We start from the raw sequence: 22,708 nt of genomic DNA on the forward strand, positions 1-22,708 counted from the left end.
GTAGTTTCCCATCTAAAAGTGGATTAAGAAGAACCGGAGCGAGACGCTCTTAGTTCAGAACGAGCGTCCACACGGGGCGCCTGTCACAGCTAATCCGAAGTCACTCCACATGTAGACAAACCGCAAAGGGCGGCTGGCGGCCCAGGTCGAGAACAGAGCTGCGGATGTGTCACGGCTTCAGCTCCTCCCCCTGGCCGGGGTGCGCCTGCGCGGGCCGCCCGGGTGGCTGGGCCGTGGCGGAGCGTTCCATGGCCGGCGGCGCGGGACCATGGCCGATTGCAGCGAGGAGCAGCGCAACGAGCGGGAGGCGCTGGAGTCCATCTACCCGGACTCGTTCACGGGTCAGCCGCGGGGGGGGGGGGGGGGAGCCTGGCTCGAGGAGCTGGCGCGAGCTTCCCTGCAGCGGGGCGAGGGTGGACCCGCCCCCCCCAGTCCTTGCATGGCGCGCAGCTCCCCGAGCGCCTCCCGGCTCCTGCGGCGGCGGCGTGCCCGGGCAGGGAGCTGGGGGTGGCGGAGCCGCGCTTTGGGTCGCAGCGCCACGCACTTAGCAGCGGGGCCCCCCACCTGGGCCGCTCTAAACAGGGTCCAGCGGGTGCGGGGGCCCCGCTCCTCTTTAAATACGCCGGTTGCGGGAGTCCTGTGGCGTTACCCTAGGCTTCCCCCGGGGCTGGGGGCAGCAGAGCCGGGCTGGCTTCTCTGCCCCCTGCCCCGCTGAGCAGAGCGGCTGGCTTGCGCTGGGTTAGTTCTCGCTAGCCCCAGGCTGCTCCCTCCCAGCCCCTCCGTAGGTTCCTGACCTTGAGTTGCTTTTTGTGGCGTGTGTCAGTCTGGTTTCTCTGACACCCCTCGCTGCTGCTAGGCCCCGGCACTCCTAGCTCACCGTGCTCCAGCAGGACGTGGGCGAGGATCTAGGGTGAGCGCCTTTGGGTGAGCCTTTACAAGCAGGGCTCTTGCAGACACCTGGGTGGAAATTAAAGACAAAAACGAGCCAACTTGGAGCCCTGCTCGGCTTTCTTTTCTCGTTTCTGATCCTCGCCAGGCGTGTGGCATTGCTGAGTAGGTAACAGATGCTCAGTTTGCCTCCATACTTGTTGCATTTCCAATGCCTGGCTTTTTTTCATAGTTTCCAACATCAGAATGGAGCACTGTGATTATCTCGTCTGTCATCCCTGTAAAGCACAAAACACAGAGCTTTTCCAAAACAATTCATTTTTGCTTATTGCTTTGTCATGACCTGTTAGGTAAAGGAAGTGGCGGTAAATCCAAACTCTTATTTGACAATTAAATTTGCAAGCGCTGGGGTGCTCTTTTTCAGATTCTTATTTAATTGTCTTGCTGCTTATTTCAGCCTTTTAAAATCTGTGTTGAAGTTATTTTAGCTTGTTAAGCCAAAGGTGTATGAATTTATTATCAGTGACTCAAGATGCAGAATCATAGAACATAATGAAGTCCTAGATTAAAGCTGTAAAATGCCATTTGAGCTGAGCCAGCTCACTGCTAGGATTTCCTCAAGCCCAGAAAAAAGTGTATTGTAGTCTGTAACAACAACAGGGCTTAGGTCAGATTTTCAGACTTTTTGGTGAAAATCTTTCACTTGTTTATACTCCTGAATAATCAGGTGAAATTCACTCTATGACAGCCCACAGTCTGGATCTGCAACGAGAAGATAGAGTTCTCCTGTGGCCATTACTCGGGGTAATGTGCTACAGCCCCTCTGAAAAAGCTATACAACGAGCTGGAGCCACTAATCTGCAAAATTGTGGGTCTCGTGTGCCCATCCATCTTCCCAGGTTATGCACAGTTGTCAGAAACCACCTTGTGGTGCCACGCTTCTAGGGGTTCCCTACATAGTACTCATAAAGTAACTGGTGGTTAGGACCTTGTTTTGAGGTCTTGGGTGAATTTAACTTTCATCTCTAAATTGTTCATGTCAGCAATTAATTGCCTTCACCTGTCATATCACTTCCAAAGTTAGATTGCTGATTCTTTGAGGCAGGATCCAAGCACTTCTGTTTGCTCTGAAAAGTACTTCCCACTTTTTTGGTGCCTTTTTAAAAATATCAATAGGAGCTGATTTCTCTTTTGTAGAGTTACTACATGTTCTTCTTAGAATAAAGATAGAAATGCACCCGTTGCTATTCTTCTGCTTACCAGTGAGACTGGTAATGAATAGGTAGTGAATGAGCAGCTGCATTTAGACCAAGAAAGCGCCTGGTATTCAGTATGCATATAATTAATTCATAAACAGACATTTTAACCTTTTTTTGCTCAAATGATTTGTTCTCCTATATCCTCACATAGAAAAACTTAAGATTAGATTTGCACTGTATCTATATCCTTTTGGTGGACAAACATTTTATGTGAGATTGGTACTATATGTACACTCTGTAATAGCAGAAGAACAAAACAGATATTAAATCATCAAGAAGAGAAAATTGTTTATCTAGGGAAAAAAAATTAATGGATTGGAGGCTTCTTGTTAGAGACCTAAAGATGTTCCGGTTTAATGAAATAACAGAACCAAGGTAGCACCCATAGGCTAGTAAAGAAAAGGTGTCTGACTTTAAGAATCTCTCATTTATGTACTATTTCTTTACTTTTTTACAGTATTATCAGAAAACCCAACAAGTTTCACCATCACAGTGACATCTGAAGCAGGAGAAAACGATGAAAGTAAGTCGGTCATGGGGAAAACTTTTCTTTATAACTTCTGAAATTATAAGGCCTGATTGTTTTAAAATATTATTCCAAGTATCTGTGTCTATCTCTAGTAGATATAATGTGAAATAACCTGTTGTGGGAAATCTGGTTGTCCTCTTGTGAATGGGCTCTGAATATCAGGTAAGTCTACCGCTGTAGTTGGTGCTTCAGAATAGTTTACAATGATGTTTTCCTAGACCTGTTTAAGAGCCGTGTTAGTCTGTATTCACAAAAAGAAAAGGAGGACTTGTGGCACCTTAGAGACTAACCAATTTATTTGAGCATAAGCTTTCTTGAGCTACAGCTCACTTCATCGGATGCATTCAGTGGAAAGTGTAGAAGATCTTTTTATACACACAAAGCATGAAAAAATACCTCCCCCCACCCCACTCTCCTGCTGGTAATAGCTTATCTAAAGTGATCACTCTCCTTACAATGTGTATGATAATCAAAGTGGGCCATTTCCAGCACAAATCCAGGGTTTAACAAGAACATCTGAGGAGGGGAGGAAAAAACAAGGGGAAATAGGTTACCTTGCATAAAGACTTAGCCACTCCCAGTCGCTATTCAAGCCTAAGGTAATTGTATCCAATTTGCAAATGAATTCCAATTCAACAGTTTCTCGCTGGAGTCTGGATTTGAAGTTTTTTTGTTGTAATATTGCAACTTTCGTGTCTGTAATCGCGTGACCAGAGAGATTGAAGTGTTCTCCGACTGGTTTATGAATGTTATAATTCTTGACATCTGATTTGTGTCCATTTATTCTTTTATGCAGAGACTGTCCAGTTTGACCAATGTACATGGCAGAGGGGCATTGCTGGCACATGATGGCATATATCACATTGGTGGATGTGCAGGTGAAGGAGCCTCTGATAGTGTGGCTGATGTTATTAGGCCCTGTGATGGTGTCCCCTGAATAGATATGTGGGCACAGTTGGCAAGGGGCTTTGTTGCAAGGATAGGTTCCTGGGTTAGTGATCCTGTTGTGTGGTATGTGGTTGCTAGTGAGTATTTGCTTCAGGTTGGGGGGCTGTCTGTAGGCAAGGACTGGTCTGTCTCCCAAGATTTGTGAGAGTGTTGTAGATCCTTCAGGATAGGTTGTAGATCCTTAATAATGCGTTGGAGGGGTTTTAGTTGGGGGCTGAAGGTGACGGCTGGTGGCGTTCTGTTATTTTCTTTGTTAGGCCTGTCCTGTAGTAGGTGACTTCTGGGAACTCTTCTGGCTCTATCAATCTGTTTCTTTACTTCTGCAGGTGGGTATTGTAGTTGTAAGAATGCTTGATAGAGATCTTGATAGAGATCTACAACCTATCCTGAAGGATGACCCAACACTCTCACAAATCCAGACTCCAGGGAGAAACTGTTGAATTGGAATTCATTTGCAAATTGGATACAATTACCTTAGGCTTGAATAGCAACTGGGAGTGGCTAAGTCATTATGCAAGGTAACCTATTTCCCCTTGTTTTTTCCTCCCCTCCTCAGATGTTCTTGTTAAACCCTGGATTTGTGCTGGAAATGGCCCACTTTGATTATCATACACATTGTAAGGAGAGTGATCACTTTAGATAAGCTATTACCAGCAGGAGAGTGGGGTGGGGGGAGGTTTTTTTTCATGCTTTGTGTGTATAAAAAGATCTTCTACACTTTCCACTGAAGGCATCTGATGAAGTGAGCTGTAGCTCACGAAAGCTTATGCTCAAATAAATTGGTTAGTCTCTAAGGTGCCACAAGTACTCCTTTTCTTTTTTCCTAGATCTGTTACTTAAGAACTCTTAATCTACTGTTAATATGTTCTGATCAGTAGATTGTGACTTGCCCAATCAGAACAATTCCTTGTGATGTTTAAGATATAGCTTACTGCTACCACTAAAAATGTAGTTGGTTGTTTGCTGGGTCTGGTCCTGTTTCTGTTGAAGTCAATAAGAGCGGGTCCTTAATCAGAAAAACATGACAGTCTATGGAAAGTGTAGATTTGAAGTGTATAGCAGTTCAGAACTGCAGGAAGCTCTCAGTCAGTCACAATAGTGGTTCAGTATGTCTTCATATCACATGCTGACTAGGTATTTACGTACCAAATATTGTGGTACAAATTTACATACCAAATGTGGCAAGAAATACTCTTGGTGGTATGGTGTACTGGATTGGCACAGTACTGGGACTCCTGGATTCTAATCTTGGTTTTGCTGCTGACCCACTTTATAGCCCTGGTCAAGTCACTTAATCTCTCTCTTACTTTACTCTTTAAAAGGGGATATTGCTTGCTGATCTGCAGTACCTCAGAGGAGTATTACATAGACTAATTACTGTTTCTAATGTGAATTGAAGGTGTAAACAGCCAGTAAGTGCCAAGAATTGTCTCCTGTGTCATGGGTAACTTTTATAGCACATCTGAGGGTTAATGATGAGTTGAGATTCATATGTTATATTCAAACCAACTGTTATAATTATTGTAAGGTGTTAGTTCCATTTTTAAAATAGATGTTGTTGTGGATTGTTAAACAAAACAAGATTGTTACTCTAATATAAACCTCAGCATTAAGAGTTAATATTTATGAAGTTTGAGGCCGTCACACTAAGATTGCCTTTTGTACCGTAGCTGTCCAGGCAACCCTTAAATTTACCTATGGAGAAAAATATCCAGATGAAACTCCACTTTATGAAATATTCTCCCAGGAGAACCTTGAAGATAATGATGTCACAGACATACTAAACCTTCTAGCACAACAGGTAAGGAAATTAAGACTATATTGACTCTCTTATTGATGTTGTTTCATAATTCATTGGTTTGAGAGGTGAAGTAGGCACAGTAAATTCTGATGCTAACCAAAACTTAGAAGAGCATATGTCTTACGAATTGATTTGTGCATTCTGCTGTAGGGAGTGACTTACATTAACTTGAGTTTAATTTTCCAAACCCTAAGACTTTGATTTTTGACCGTTATAAAAAGTTGTGTGGTATATATTTAAAACAAAACATGCTGATTTTTTTTTAAATGCCACGTAAAGATGCATGATCAGCCACGTAAAGATGCATGTGATCAGCCATATAAAGATGCATGATCTAGCTTTAGAAATGGCTCTGTTAAACAAGGTACAAAGAACAGCTAGTAGGATAATCAGAGGATTGGAGGGCCTATCTTATGAGAGCATACTAAAAGAGCTTGGCTTGTTTAGCCTGTGGTTTGGTCTATGCTACACAGGTTGATGTAAGGCAGCTTATGTTGACCTAATTATGTCAGTTCTACACTACAGCTTTGCTCTTGACTATGTAAGTGCCCTACTACCCCAACATAATAACTCTACCTCCACGAGAGGCACAGGGCTTATGTCGGTATAGTTAGGGTGACAGCAGCATTACTTACTTTGGCTGCTTGCTGTCAAGTCAGTTTCACGGCAGGAATCCTGAAATTGACAAGAAAGCAGAGCAGCTAGAGCCCAGCTGTCCCCTGAGGAGCTGGGGCGAGAAGCCTGAACAGCAGGAGCCTGCTTCCCGCTGGGAGCTGAAGCCAGAAGCCTGGGCCCTGGGAGTCTGCGCCTGGCCAGGAGCTGGGCAGCCTTGTCAGTTTCAGGGCTTCCTGAGCTGTGATATTGACAAGGCTGCCTGGCTCCAGGCCAGGGGAGGGCAAGAAGTCGGAGCAGCTGGATCCCGCTCCCTGTGAGCCAGAAGCTCCAGGTGGCTTCACCTCACTGCTCCCAGAGGGGGAGGAGGGGGCAGTCTGCTGGGAGCCTGGGCGGTAGCTGGGGTCCCAGCAGGGAGCTGCCAGCGGAGCTAAGAGACCGGGTTCTCAGCACCCCATACTGCCTGTCTTAGATTGGTGGAAGCGCTCCTGGTGAGGACATGTACCACCAACCCAAGGAGGGAAGTGTGAACATGCACCACCATGGTAATTACTGCGGTAAAGTTGATCTAATGTATGTCGACTTATGTTTGTAGTATAAACATACCCTAAGAAAATGAAGTCTGCAATGGGATCTGATTGCTCTCTAAATACATTAGGGGAGTAAACACCAGGGAGGATGAAGAGCCATTTAGTCCTTTAGTGTATGTTAGCACAAGAACAACTGGGTATTAACTGGCCATCAACAAATGCAGGCTGGTAATTACAAGATTTCTAACTGTCAGAGAAGTGAGGTTCTGGAACAGCCTCCCAATAGGAGATGTGGGGCAAACAACTTAGTTTTAAGAGAGAACTGGACAAATTTACAAGTGGGATTGTATGAGAGAGGAGTTTGTGATGGTGAGGAGGCAGGGCTTGGCAGCTGCAGTCTTGGGGATCCTCTCTCTGGTTCTTGTCTGATATTTCCTAAAATCTCATGCTTAAGGACTTCTGCCAGTCACTTGCTGAGATCAGGAAGGGATTCCCCTACTGCCCTGCCCCGCCCCACCCCACTTTTCTTTTTTCTTTTCTTTTCTCTGAAGCATCAGAGATGGCTATGACTGGACATAGGACATTGGATGGGCTGGTGCTTGGAGCTGGTATCAAGCATTCTTTCTCTCAGGTGTCTGGCTGGCTGGTTGTTCACGTATTCAGGGTCTAACTGATCACCAAATGTGGGATTGGGAAAGAATTTTCCCCCAATTCAGATTGGCATTGACACTGGGTTTTTTTCTTTTTGCTTTCCTCTGCATTGTAGGTGCAGGTAGCTTGCCAGGATCATCTGCATATATTTCGCTTAATGAATACCCTGCCATTGCAGAGGTCTGGAGCACTGGTCCCTCCTATTCTCTGCCAGTGGCACATAATAGTTTAGTCTACTGTGGGCTGTAATTCTTTGGTCTAATTTTGGTTGTTGGGTTTAGTGTGTCGGTGTTGGGTGGTGGTGGTGGCCTGTGATCTCCTGTATATCAAAGGAGATGATCTAGTGGTCCCTTCTAGCCTTAAACTTTGAGTATGACAAAGTAAGGTTCAATTGCCCCCTGTGTTAGGGTTCACAAACACAACAACAACAGCTCTGAAATGGGAAGGCTCTAAATAAATTGTTTAACACCTCTCCTGCTCCACAACTTTTTCCTGGCACAGATGCCTTTGATTGTATTTAACAGTTTTGTGTAAATAAGTTGCCAGGTATTAAGACTTCCAAAATACAGGAAAACCCGCTAGGTCTTTGGACAACTAGAGTATAGGAAGTATTAAGGCACTTAAGAAAGAAACTAAAATCAAGATAAGACCTTGCTATTACCTGAGCTAGCTGAACGATCCTAGCATCCATGTTTCTCGTAGGACTGGTAACAGCAGTGAGGACTGGGGACACAGTGCAGAAATGTGGTCTTCGCTACCATATTGGCTTGTACGGGCAATTAGTAAGCACCTGTGGGTATGTCTACCCTGCAGCTGGGAGCGAGCCTGCTAAAAATAACTGTACAGACGTTACAGCTTGGGCTCTCAAGCCCACCCAACCCCCTGGGTCTGAGCCTCGAGGTACTAACCTGAGTCTCCTCCAGAGCCACATTGTCCACTTCGCTATCTTTAGTGTGCTGGCTCAAGCTCCTTTAGCACGAGTCAGCCTACTGGGCTGGAAGGCTTGCTGTGAACTGCAGTGTGTGGCTCCAGAAATTCATGACTAGGGAGTTCTATCCCCACCTGCTTTAAAATTATTTAATTTAACAAATGAGTTTGGGTTTTTTTGGTTAATTAGCAGCACCCTGTATCCCCTTCCTGCCAAGAGTGCGGGCTATAATCAGATGGTATTGGTAACCTGTTGTGAAGATAGTGACTAGGGATGTAAAAGTTTAACCAGTTTAACAGATAAGCATCAGTTTTGGTTAATGGTTAAACTCCACTGCTGGCCCCACGTGGCAGGCAGTGGGGTCCCACATAAAATGTGGGGGTGCTGCAGCACCCCCTGCACCCTTAGTTCACCACCTATGTGAACTCCTAAAGGGTTACTCATTTAACCAATAGAATTTTAATAGGTTTAACGATTACTATTTTTAAACCCTATTTACATCTCTAATAGTGACCTGAGAGAACAGTGTTGATGTTTACTGCTCTTCCCTCCTCTCTCACCTGGGATCATTTTAAGTGGCTTAAACCCAGTGAAATAAATTTGACTAATTTCCAGAACTGGTGCAAGGCAATTCAGCAGTGAAACTTGCATTCCTACAAGACTAAGCATAAGCACTTTCCAAACAGGCATAATGTGTAACCTCTCTGTCCATGACAAGTTTGCCTAGTGAATTGCCTGTCTGAGGCTGCCGCCTTTTATGTTGCAGGCAGAAGAGAACTTGGGGATGGTAATGATCTTCACTCTAGTGTCAGCTGTACAAGAGAAATTAAATGAAATAGTGGATCAAATAAAAACAAGACAAGAGGAGGAAAAGAAACAGAAGGAAAGAGAAGCAGAGGAGGCAGAAAAGGTGGGTGAAGTATTCCGTTTTCTGGCTTTCCTTCCTAAAGGTGCTGTGGTTGAGGTAGGATTGATTAGCAGTAGTATTGTCCCAGACACACAACAGGCAGAAGCAATATTTAAAACTTCAGAAGTAGCCACACATTGAGCACAACTTCCGTGATTTATTAAATCATAAATATTGCACTTTCCAGGTTGAACTTTTCTGGCATTGCTTTGAAAGGTTTGGGGATGTCCTCTGACTACTTCTCTCCCTTTGGACCCCCAGACAGCACAGAGAGTGGACACTGACATCATCCCTCTAGCCAGATATTCTTCCCTGAAATGAGGGAGTGCCCACTTAGCGCAGAGCTGGTGTTAACCAGCGCCATGCCATCCTCCGTGTGGCTTTCATTTTAAGTGGAAGGAAGGGATGAGGAGCAGGAGGGACTAGAGTATATTGCATTACCCTCACACTGTTCTCAGATGTTGTACGGTCCCTGTGGGACCGTGGCCAGCTGTTGAAGGTTTGAACAGCCTATACAGTTTTCTGATGCTTCCTCTCTCTCCTTTATAACATGAATGCAACCAAGAAGCGGGGCAACTCCATTCCTCTGTCAATTGACTTGATGGAAAGGAAGTTGGATGGCTCAAACTCTAGAGTCAGCCAGACCCATTAGCCTCTTCACTGTAGCCTGGTATTTGTTTGCCACCACTAAGTAGCTCTTCCCCTTCTCAAGATGTGTTAGAAGAAACTCCACCACTGAGTTTTCACTTCCTTCTTTTGGTAGCAGCTAGAGGGCTGTAGGACTCCATATCCTTTCAGTTTGGATCCCATCACTATAGGTCTGTTCACACACTCATGCTCTTTGGTGTTTCCCAGATATTTACACCTCAGAGTGCACTGCATTTCTGAAATCCCAGATTACGAGCTTTGGCCATGGGCTTTTACAAGCACAAAGCACTCTGGAAGCCCTATCGTATGGAGGAATGTGATTGCACAGTAGGGTCATTATGTAGTTGCCATGGTGGAAGGAACAGTTATTCTCCTCTTCCTCCATGATAGAGGAGAAGTCTTGCTGGTCATATATGTCACCCCCCTGTGTGGTACAGATATTAAATATAAAGTGTTCTGTGGTTTTAGGAATTTTAACAACAAATATTCATATACAAAGCATATCTGTCCAATCCATCCTTAGCGCTCATGTACACACCCCTTTTTCATTGTGACTTGACCTAAACCACTAACAAGGTGCACTACCCACCTGTGTATATGCTGCTTTATCTTATTGGTATTACATTATAGATCCAAATCAAAACAGGAATTTTCTACAATAGTCTTCTGTGAATAAATTTGCAAGCCACACATAAAAACGACTAAGAATATCACACTTTTCACTTTCTTATTGTAGTGGGGGTTAATTTGCTATAAGAAACCTAGTTAAAATTGGTGCCTAGTAGTTACTGCATCTTGGCATACAATAATTTCAACCATAAAGAGAATATTAATCTTAACTCTTTGCTTTGCCACTGGAATCGTAACTTTTTTTTTCTTTTACAGCTATGTTTCCATGGCACTCCTGTTACAATCGAGAATTTCCTAAGCTGGAAAGCAAAGTTTGATGCAGAGCTCCTAGAAATTAAAAGAAAAAAGATGAAAGAAGAAGAGCAATCAGGCAAAAATAAATTAAGTGGTATGACTTTGCAATTTTCTCCAAGTTTGCCAACTTATCAGACCAGTATGTCAAATAATGAAACCATGTCCAAGAATTTTATTTTTTATAGTAAAAGATTAGTATAGTATTGTCAGATGCGAATCAAGGTCTGATTGTTAACGGGGAAGATTTATCTTGTAAACTAAGCATTAGCTTCTTATTGTGGTGCCTTAGAAAGGAGGCTTGAGCATTTGTGTTGGTGCAAGTGTGAGTAGTCCATTTCTCACACAAGACCCATTCAAGCATCAAGGAATGGTGAGGAAAATTGGAAAGGGGAGGAAAATGGAGAGTGATATGATAAGATAGTCTGTGTTGCGCTGGAACATATACAAAAAGAAAAGGAGGACTTGTGGCACCTTAGAGACTAACCAATTTATTTGAACATATACAGTAACTCCTCGCTTAACGTTGTAGCTACGTTCCTGACAAATGCGACTTTAAGTGAAACAATGTTAAAGTGAATCCAATTTCCCCAGAAGAATTAATGGAAATAGGGGGGTTAGGTTCCAGGCAAATTTTTTTCACCAGACAAAAGACTATTGTGTGTGTGTGTGTCTCTCTCTCTCTATATATATACACACACACACACACACAGTATAAGTTTTAAACAAACAATTTAACACTGGAACATAGCGATGATGATTGTGAAGCTTGTTCGAGGTGGTGAAGTCAGAGGGTGGGCTATTTCCCAGGGGATGCCTTACTGCTAAATGATGAACTAGCAATTGGCTGAGCCCTCAAGGGTTAACTCGTTGTTAATGTAGCCTCATGCTCTACAAGGCAGCAGGAATGGAGGGAGGAGAGAGAGCATGGCAGACAGAGACACACACCCTGTGTGAGAGAGAGATGCGCATTGCTCCTTTAAGGATGCTGACCCCACTCTAAATACACTGCCTTTTTAAGTTAATCAGCGAACTGAGATGGAGAAGTTCCCTCCGTCCTGAGCCCTGTTGTGTGTATCCCCCTGCTCTATGGAAGATGGTGTAAGCGGGGTGCAGGAGCAAGGGGGAGGGGGACACCCTGACATTAGCCTCCCTCTCCCTCACGCACCGATGTGTCCGCCCGCCCCCCCCCCCCACACACACACAGCAAGCAGGAGGCTCTGGGGAGGGCAGGAGCAGCACATGGCTGTGGGGGGAGGGACAGCTGAACTGCCGGCAATTGATAGCCTGATGGCTGGCTGCTGCACAGGGAACTTAGGGGAGCGGGGAGCTGATGGGGGGCTGCCGATCCACCCTGGTTCCAAGCCCCCACCAGCTAGCTCCAACGGGCTGCTCGTCCTGTAAGCAGTGAACAAAGTAGGCGGCTGCCAAACGACGTTAGAAGGGAGCATTGCACAACTTTAAACGAGCATGTTCCCTAATTGATCAGCAACGAAACATCGTTAACCAGGACGACTTTAAGTGGGGAGTTACTGTAGATTGCCAGCTCCACATTAAATTATTTAGTTGAATGTAGATGTTTGTATTGTTTCTGGTTTGTTACTGCAAAATAGTGATATATTTGTTAATGCATGAGACAGGTAACCAGTATAAGGAAGACACAATGTCTTGTCCTCTGAGAGGTTTAGAAGCAGGGTTAGGTGGTGATGCAGTATTCTTACTGTCCATATAATTCAGTTTGATCTGGCCATATGCCATAAGAGGGAGCAAAGTGACTATCAAATGGGCAAAGCCTGAGTTACCAGTAGGAATGGTCTATGCGGAAAGAAATTTTCATTCCCAGACAACTGCACAACTTGGTTGTGGCTGGAGAGGAGTCGTGATTATGGCCTATCATTGACCCCTTTCCTCCAATGGGATTACAGCCTTGTAGATCCATATCTTTTTTTTTTTAGGGCCATGCTGGCCCACTGAAAGTATCCCCTCCATGTTTAAAATCAGGGCAATGCTGCAGAGCTTGGCTCCATGGCACAGAAAGGGTGAAGACAATACAGAGACTTTCTGCTGGTTGACCTCCCACACAGTTAAACACAATTAAAATGATGCATTTTAAGCCAATTTGCTTGTGCATGAAGAGAACCAGGGTTGTGCCCACAAAGCAAATACAAACGGTGACGCTTGTGTGAAATAGATTGATATCAGAGATGTGGCTTCAGATCCTGAGGTATTGACTTTGATGGGAGTTTGACTGAATAAGGACCTCTGGATTTGGCCTCTGCAGTGTCAAAGAGTTTTTTGCAGTGTAGTTGTAGCCTTGTCGGTCCCAGGATATTAGAGAGACAGGGTGGGTGAGGTAATATCTTTTACTCAACCAACATCAATTGGTGAGAGAGACAAGCTTTCGAGCCACACATGTAACTTGTGAGGATATATGTTTTTTAAAAATTTATTAGGCTAAATTAATGGAAATGTATGTTTGAAAGGATTTTGCTAAATCTGACATGTTTTAGAAGTCGTGTAGTAGCAATACAAATATATACTTAAGCAATTTAATATGAACATTAGGCATGTTAAATGGTTTTCGAGTAGACTGTAGAATCAGTATAAAATGAATTTCTTTAAATTCTCAGAAGATAGGTAATGTGAGCATGGAAAGATTCATGTCCATTTTTACAAAAGCTTCCATTTTACTTTACATGGACACATGGTAGGAAGGGGAGTCAAATACATGTTGAATGCAACAAACATGGGCCTGATTGGCCCAAGTCAGTTCATGGAGATGACGATTTGACCTGTTGCGCATAAATGTGATAGATCAACAGCACTATATTCTTCCTCCTTGACACTTCAGGAGCATTGTGTGTGACCTCCAGGCAAAACCAGAGGAGACAGTGGGGGTATATCCTTTCTCTCAGCGTTGATTTCACCTGAAGCTGCATTAATTCTTGCATGGAGCTCTTTTGCAGAGCCTGTCTCACCTGCAAGGGAAGGAATCCCAGAAAGATGGACAACATCTGCCCAGAAAGCTTAAAATTTAATAGATGAGATAGGCAAAGAAGTAACTGGTCCAAGTATAGTCTGAGGAAAATGCCAAGGGTACACAAATTATCAAATATGACTTCGATGTTATTTAAATATCAAAATTCTAAAAGGTTTTAGAGAAACAGCCGTGTTAGTCTGTATTCGCTAAAAGAAAAGGAGTACTTGTGGCACCTTAGAGACTAACCAATTTATTTGAGGATGAGCTTTCGTGAGCTACAGCTCACTTCATCGGATGCATCCGATGAAGTGAGCTGTAGCTCACGAAAGCTCATCCTCAAATAAATTGGTTAGTCTCTAAGGTGCCACAAGTACTCCTTTTCTTTTAGCAAAATTCTAAAAGACTCTTACAAAATTTCATGTTGCCTGGTTTTAGTAACTACATTCCAAGCTATCACTAATTTTAATATTTATTATTTCTTTTAGGAAAACAACTATTTGAAACAGATCATAATCTTGACACGTCTGACATTCAGTTCTTAGAAGAAGGTAAACTTATGGTGTTTTTTTTTTCCATTATTTGCACTGTTGAAAGACTTGTTTAGAAATCTGACTAAACTTCAAATTGTGCAGCTAAGTTATGGTTAAAGCTAAGATTTTGTCACGTTATTTTTAGTAAAAGTCACGGACAGGTCATGGGCAATAAACGAACATTCACAGAGCCCATGACCTGTCCGTGACTTTTACTAAAAATAACTGGGCGGGCAGAGCAAGGAAGGGGGCAGGAATGGAGTCCCTGTGGCCGCAGCAGGGTTGCAGCCACGGGGTGGACTCAGCCCCCGCTCTGGAGCTGGCCGCAGCTGCAGGATAGAGTGTGCGGCCCTGACTGCAGCCACCACCAAGCCCCAGCTGCAGTGGAGGATGGGGGTGTATGGCCCCCACTGCAGCCACCAGGCTGGGGCATGTGGCCTTGGCTGCAGCCCCTGCCAAGCCCAGGACTCCGTGGGGCTGGGGTGTGTGGCCCCAGCGGAAGCCGTGAGACTGGGGCTGCATGGTCCTGATTCCAGCCAGCCCCAGTTGAAGGGCAGGGGCATACAGTCCTGTCTCCGCCAGCGTAGAAGTCATGGAGTTCCCGTAATGTCACCGAATCTGTGACCTCCGTGACTAAATCGTAGACTTAATTATGGTTAAAAGCTGTCTTAAATGTTTGTTTAATGTGGGGAGAACTTCTTTAGCAGAAATATTGCAAAGTAGTGTGTTTTTTTTTAAAAAAAAAAAAAAACCAAACAAACCCAAAACACTTAGAGCATTAGCAAAATATGTCTTCTTCTAAATCCGCTTTAAAAGGGTTTTAAGTTAAACCAATGTAATTTTCTCATGTAGCCAAGGCCTTATTAACTCAGTCAGTTGATGCACAAGAAGCAATAGAATTCAGCTGTCTCTTGGCACCTTAAAGACTAACAGATTTATTTGGGCATAAGCTTTTGTGGGTAAAAAACCCACTTCTTCAGATGCATAAACTCCATGTTTTTTACCCATGAAAGCTTATGCCCAAATCTGTTAGTCTTTAAGGTGCCACCAGACTCCACATTGTTTTTGAGGATTCAGACTGACACGGCTACCCTTCTGATACTAGCTGTCTCCTGGCTTTCTTGACTCTTTAGGTCTTTTGGAAGTAAAAAAACAGTAAAATCTTACTTTGTCACTGATATTGGCAGATAACTCTGAACGCACACAAGTAGAAGAGGCTGTTGAATTGGGGAGTGTATATTTTTATGCAGGTCCTGCCATGTTGATGATATCATCAGCAACTTTTATAGCAGAAGAATAGACCGCTATGTACAGTTTATTTAAAGGCGTTCGGGTCTTCAGCAAGTTTTTTTTTTCCCTCCATGTAAATGACCTTTACTTTAAAGCATTAACTTTTGAACCATATGGTGGCCCTAATTCAGTGTGCATCTGGTCCTACTCCTGTCAGTGACCAAACGCCAACTGACTTCAGTAAGAACAGGATCTGGCCCTAAATGAGGATGTTGCTCTGCTGTCCTCTACCACGGGCACAGCTGAGGTGTGCATGACAACATGAGACTGAGTAAGAAACTGCAGTTTAGTTTTAAATAACTCCACTTTAATAGCGTGCCATATTGTAATTCTGACATTAATACACAATGGGAAGGGGGTGGATAAATCTCAAACCTTTTCTATATTATTACCTTTTAATTGAAAACAGATGCCTCCTGTGAAATACTTGCAGGTGAGAAATCTAAGCCTGGGATTGTTTTACGTGGCCAGTAGATGTCACCATTGTTCCATGCAGACCCAGTTGTGACATACTGCAGGTTTTATCAGTCATTTTTTAGCTGTCTCAGAAGGAAATATGAAAATGTACAAAGCTGCACTTCCAGCATCTCTCTGGACTAGTCTACACTAAAGTGCTAAAGTGGTGCAGCTGCACCGGGTCTGCTGAAGATGTTCTCTGCCAAGGGTGGGCAAATTCTTTGCCACATCTGGGTTGCAAAACTGTATGGAGGGCCAGGTAGGGAAGGCTGTGCTCTCCCAAACAGCTTGTCCCCCCTGCCCCTATCCGCCCACTCCCGACTACCCCCCTCAGAACACCCGACACATCCAGCCTCCCTGCTCCTTGTCCCCTGACCGCCTCCTTCTCCCTCCCCCCCCACTCCCCAGAACCTCCATGCCATCCAACTGCCTCCCCCTCCCTGTCCCCCGACAGGCCCCCCAGGACTCCCACGCCTATCCAACCCGCCCCTGTTCCATGTTCCCTGACCGCCCCCCCTGCCCCATCCAACTGTCCCATGTCCCCTGACTGCCCCCCGGGACCCCCTGCCCGCTATCCAACCTCCCCGCCCCCTTACCATGCCGCTCAGAGCGGCAGAACTGGAAGCCGCACCACCCAGCCGGAGTCAGCCACACTCCCCGCGCGGAGGCATGTTTGCGGGGGGGACTGCAGGAGAGGTGCCAGGAGCTAGCCTCCCTGGCCGGTAGCTCAAAGGTCAGGCAGGACGGCCCTGTGGGCCGGATGTGGCCCCCAAGCCATAGTTTGCCCACCTCTTTTCTATGCTGACTGGAGAGAGCTCTCCTGTCGGCATAATAAAACCACCTCTGAGAGGTGGTAGCTGCGTCCACACTGACACTTAGGTCAGTGTAACTTAACATTGCTCGGGGGGGGGGGGGGGGTGTTCAAACCCTGAGCGACATAAGTTATACCAACATAACCTGTAGTGTAGACAAGCCCTAAAACTTGCTATGACCACCACTGAAACCTTGAAACGATGGGGTTATTGTTTGGTTTTTTGTGTTTTTTTGTGGAAGTACAGGTGTTTAAATTTTATCTGCTCTGCTTTTTCCCATTAGACATAATCAGTGATTTAAATGTAGAACTCTTGAATATATTTTTCATGATTTTTTCCCCATAAGTCTGGCCTTAGCAGTTACTTAAAATATAATTTTATTTTTCATGTGTGTAACCAATAAGAAGGATCGACGTATGAAAAAGGGTGGTTGGCTTTAAAGAAAAATTTGTCAGGTTTTGTTGCTTCCTTGTAAATCTCATATAGCTTTGCAATTTTTCCCTCTGTGTAAAGTAACTGATACTGCTTCAGGAGCTAAATTCGTTTGGAAAATTTCAGACTGTTGCTTGGTGTGCTGAGAAGAGGGAGGTTTGAGGCATATGGAAAGAACTTATGTTGGTCTAACCAGCATTCTTCTAAACTGCTGTAGGTCACATGTTCTCAAATAACATTCCAGTAGTTGCTGTCCTGAAAGCGACGTGTGGCATTATCATGTTAGACGTAGTGTTTGAGATGTTGTGTTTCTAATATTCCCATAGGCCCATATTTTGCATTTAAGCCTAGAGTGTCTTCATACACATGTCCCTTTGATTTTTTTTTTTAATTTATTTTCTTATTTACACTTGTGTTTGCAAGTTTGGGGCCATACAGACCTTGCAGCTTCCAGGAATTGATGCACTTATCTTGGAATGAATCGGATAGTTGCCATCTCTTGGAACTAGCAGCGGTAACATCAGTTCATCAATTGGCTGTGGATATTTTACCTATGTCACAATCAGCTCTGTTAAACACTGGGGTGGGGAAAGCATTGTTATTCTAGTTAATCAGAAATGAGGGGTGGGGGTTGTTCCTCCACCTCTCCCCATTCTGTTCAAGTCAACATGTGTGAACCAAACAGTAAAGTTCATTAAATTTGGACCAGCATCATGGAATAACTGTAAATAATTGGTACAGGGGAATTTGTTTTCTGTGGTGAAGCAGAGGACTCAAAGGTTCTTAGACAATCTGATCTTTTCAGCTAGGTCAGAGGTTTTCAACCTTTTTTTTTTTTCATTTGCGGACCCCTGACAAATTTCAAATGGAGGTGCGGACCCCTTTGGAAATCTTAGATGCAATCTGTGGACCCCGAAGGGTCCACGGACCACAGGTTGAAAACCACTGAGTTAGCTGATGGAGAAGCATCAGAGCAACACGTCTTTCTTTTCTGTCTGAAGAATGAAGGAAAAACCCCTAATTTTCTTTTTCCTGTTTCCATAAAAATCCATAATAAAACACTGTTTTATTTTCCCCCCCTTACAGCTGGAAACAGCGTGGAAGTGGATGAATCCTTGTTCCAGGAAATGGATGACTTGGAGTTGGACGATGAAGAGGATGACCCTGATTACAACGCTGTTGATTTAGATAGTGACTAAACTGAAATTGCTGAACTGGCTGTTTCATTGGTATGCTTGGACACATGTAGGGAGAAAGAGGCAGTCAGGAAAGCCACAGCATCTGTGGCTCTACCAAGCATGTATTGGTTTTCATTTTTGAAGGAAAAAAACCAAACTCTTTTAATTTCAGGAGAATACTCTTCTGATGACTTTCATCATAATTAATAAATTGGCTTTAACATTTCAAATGTGAAATGTTAGGCATATTGTTAACCTGTATGAAGTCTAGAAACCCAGACATCTGTTCTGTTCTCCCTTCCCACCTCAATAACTGCCCTTGAAGAGATCAGACATGCAAGGTGGAAAGGTGCTAGGGCAGATGCTGCATGGGCGGCAGTACAAAGGTGTGCTGAGCACCTGTTCTGTTCTCTTCAGCCTGAGATACGTGTGGAAGTTCTGGTGAAGAAATGGGGAGTGCTTACTATAAACCTGCTCTATCTGTGGGACTCTACAATGCTTCGTATACAATGTATTAATGATGCTTGTAACCGTTCTCATTCATTAACGGCTAGAGAGAGACTGACTGGTGGTGACCTTCCAACTTCACACCACCTCCTCAGAGTTCCATGTTAGATGATATCCTTCCTCTTCCCCATACTACAGCAGCACCACCAATAACACTGCTGATGTTAAAGATAAAATAGTTTCTGCATTAGAAAGGCGATTTGATAACTTGGCCATTGCAGGATACATAGGGTTTAAAATTGACATCTTGGGTCCGATTTTTTTAAAAGTAAAACCAGAGCAGTAAAAACCCTTTAATTGCTCTTTTCAAATTTTAACTTCCTTGGCCATAATCCAGACAAGAATTTGGAAAAAAGTTCTAAAGGACATGGAGGCCTTAAAATAACTTTCAAACGTTTGATAGATCAGTTTGAAAGGCAACTTCTATTTTGAACTTGTGCAGTAGTTAACCTTTATTGAAAATGTTATAAAAACAATAATTTAATTAATGGGACTTATTCTGTACGATCAGCAGTGTACAAGACCACACCATTGTCGTTAAACTTGAGTAACAGTTCAGAATACTGTCTCTCTTAGATACCATGGCACCTTGTAATTACTAGGTGTGGCATTATGTTGAAGTCAACCGTGGTGAAAAGTCTGTTAGTGCAAGATAGAGCAAAAAGATCCAGCCAAGCTGCAGGAACCAACATGCAGATGTTAGCTCAGCTGTTTCCTTGGGGTTAGAGTGGCATCAGCTTGCTCTGTGCTTTGCTGCACTGTTTTGTGTTCCACAATAGTACAGCTAGGAGAAGAGCAGTAGGATTGCTGGAAGATCACAGGCTATGGAGAGAGGTGCGAAATGGAAGACTATTGCTAATGAGAGGAAGATGTAGCATGTGAGTGTGGGTCGAAGAGTAAGGAGGATGCTGTATTTTCCTTAGAAGAAGGAACAGGAAAGCATTTTAAATGGAGAAATAGAGGAAAGTGAATAAACCAAGGCAAGAAATATAAGCAAAAGTGGATAACTGAATTGGGGAGGGAAGGCTAGTGAGACATGGAGGGAGGGGAGAAGACACTATTGTAACTCCTCTGTGATTATAGATCAAGCTGCAATAGATGTTTGCTATTGATCATCAGTTATAAATGAAAATCCAAGGATCTCCGTGTTGCTAAATATTTTAGCAGGTTTACTTCTTGTTTATGAAGATACGATCTCGCTTCCTCTGATGGAAAAATATTCATAATGTAATATAATATTTTTCAAAGATGACTTGAGGCTCTTTTGAATAAAGTAGTTTGGGATACTGTATACAAAAGGAACTAAGTACAGGTATGCCTTGTTATCGTATGAGTGATTGTTCAAACAATAACTAGGCGTAAAGCTAATTTCAAGACACAGGTCTCTGAATAAATTGGGATCAGGGAGCTGCCAAGCCTCTAGATGATGGAGGTTTGTGTGCGCACTCTAAATTTTAATGTATTTTTAGTATGACTATTTTAGCTATCAGGGCTTCAAGCAAGTTAATTTGTTTGTATGCAGAGTGTTTACTGCTATTGCCACATTTGCTCTGAGAACTAGAAATATTTAACTTTTAGTTACATATTTAGAAATGGGAACCTTCAGCCCAGAAGCCCCTATGTAGCATGATACTGTCACATTCTGGGGTGCATTTCAGAACTGAGGGCTTGTCCCTGCTTGCCCTGCAACCTTGTGTGCCTCAGTGCTTTACTGTTGTAGCTCCCAGTCTGGGCCACCCCCAAACAGCCTGCCAGCATCCAGGTCACACTCTGAGTGTCCACATATAGCTGTACGCTTGGTCCAGCAACTCTGACCCCAGCAGCCTCTCAACAGCATACTAGCCCCACACTGACTTCCAGCAACCTTGGTTACTACTTTCAGGATGGCCCCGACACGCTCCCAAATGTTGGACTGTTCAGATATTAGAGGTCCTTTGCAGCTGTAAGGGGTCAAAATTCAGCTGTTTGCTATTCTCCTGGAGTTACCAAACCGTTCAGTTTAAACACAACACTGGATTAGTTTGTAGTTAGATAAACTTATTTCATTTTTTAATCTTAAAATAGGTTTTAAGTGAGTACAAGTGTTAGGTATTAAAGTCAGGAATGGTTACAAGAGAAATAAAGACAAAATGCTTTCTAGTAGCTAAAACTTAACAAGCTAGACTTGGTTCAAGGTAAAATCCTTACCGCAGGTTCTCAGCAACACAGATGACCATATTCTCTCTTCAGGGTTTCCCCTCAGAGTCAAAGAGGTGGTTACTGTGTCTCTCTTAGGTGAAAGAGACACAGAGGCAGGGAGAGATCTGTTGGGGGTGTTTTTGCCTCTCACTTTTATAGTCGAGTCACCCTTTGCAATGGATTCTTCTAAAGATTACCCCTTAAAGCAAAGTTTATTCAAACAGTAAAGAAGGTAACATGGAGTTGGGTGGTGAAGGTGGTTCCTTGCTCTTTCTTCTTCCCTGTGTATGCTGAAATGCAGATTTGCCTTATCTCCTGCCATTTCCCATCTTGCTGTCTCAAGGATCCTGTTTACTACTTATATGTACATTGAGGGAAACACACATTTTGTTGTGTAGGATAAACCAGTTGAACAACTTTTGCCAAGGCAGGGCTGGGTGGGTTTGAATATGTGCTGACAATATCATACAGGGGGCATTTATAACTTTACATATAATGTTGCTACATGTAGTAAGAAGATGGCCTGAAACATAAGGCCTTGTATCAGAGGCCTGGGATAAAGTAATGATCATAACTTGCTAATATAAAGCACAGTTAAGTTGTGAGCAAAAGGTAGGCCCAGATCACAGGATCTGGCAAGAACAGGGCTGATATTGCAGAAACACATATTCCTAAGTAGTGCTAGGCATAAGCATATAGATGCAAATGCATTCCAGAAAGGTGGTACCAGAACACCTTGATGCCAGCACATTCCCCAACGATAACAGAAACACACTGACCCATCCTGAAGATAAGGTCAGGATGACAGTATGATGGATAGAGATGTTTGGATCAAACCCAACACATACAAGGTAATTGGTGGCACCCTGGTACATCAGGGTCAATACGTAATTTTTTGCATTGGTGTGTAAGAGGTATCTCAGAGGGAGTGTCTTTGGCCAGCCGAGGGAGCAGTGGAAAGTCCTGCCACTGACTGAGCTGCATCCATTGTCACGAGCATACATGTGCTAGTATCCTTGTAGAGTCTGCCAGGTGCTATTCCTGTGCTTCATCGACAATAAACCTGGCTGTGCGCCTTCGCTGCTAAACCAAGTCTTGTGGTCTTATTGGGCAGTTCGATTGAAGCCTGCTAAACTGGGTATCTGGCCAGAGCCAGTGCAGTACTCAGAGAGAACACATGCATGCAGCCAAACATCTGATGACACTACATACATTTCACCATGATACTTTTGGCCAGAAAGTTACTCGTTTCCAGATGATACCTCACAAAAGATGTTTTGTACACAAATATATTACAATAGTATGTAAGGTGTGAATACAGGAGTGTTTTTGGTCACAGTTACAGAACAAGATTATCCTTTCATATGACTCAACTACTTGTTTAGAAAGATTTTGGTAGTCATTAGGGCTGTCAAGCGATTAAAAAAATTAATTGTGATTAATCATGCTGTTAATAATAGAATACCATTTATTTAAATATTTTTGGATGTTTTCTACATTTTCATATATACTGATTTCAATTACAACACAATATAAAGTGTACAGTGCTCACTATATTTTTTATTACAAATATTTGCACTCTAAAACAAAATACTATTTTTCAATTTATCTGAGTGCCTAAGTGGAGTTGAAGTGTGTTGAAATCTTCATTGTTAGGTTTCAGAATGAACACCCAGTTGAGATACACGAGGCAACTTGCACTTTATTGGTGCAGTGCATGTGC

At 43.5% G+C, this 22,708-nt stretch overlaps 1 protein-coding gene across 1 annotated transcript; it reads left to right on the plus strand.

The window, feature by feature from the left end:
• Positions 1–198: 198 nt before the first annotated feature.
• RWDD1 (RWD domain containing 1) lies at positions 199–22,073 on the plus strand. The gene is made up of 7 exons (XM_084624116.1): positions 199–341; positions 2,605–2,670; positions 5,295–5,425; positions 8,913–9,056; positions 10,587–10,719; positions 14,088–14,150; positions 18,209–22,073. Exons 1-7 carry the CDS (start codon positions 269–271, stop codon positions 18,319–18,321), a joined length of 723 nt encoding a protein of 240 aa, XP_084480242.1. The 5' UTR covers positions 199–268; the 3' UTR covers positions 18,322–22,073.
• The last annotated feature ends 635 nt before the right edge of the window (positions 22,074–22,708 follow it).

Source organism: Lepidochelys olivacea (genome assembly GCF_965140295.1).
Source record: "Lepidochelys olivacea isolate rLepOli2 genome assembly, chromosome: 3".
NCBI lineage: Eukaryota > Metazoa > Chordata > Testudines > Cheloniidae > Lepidochelys > Lepidochelys olivacea.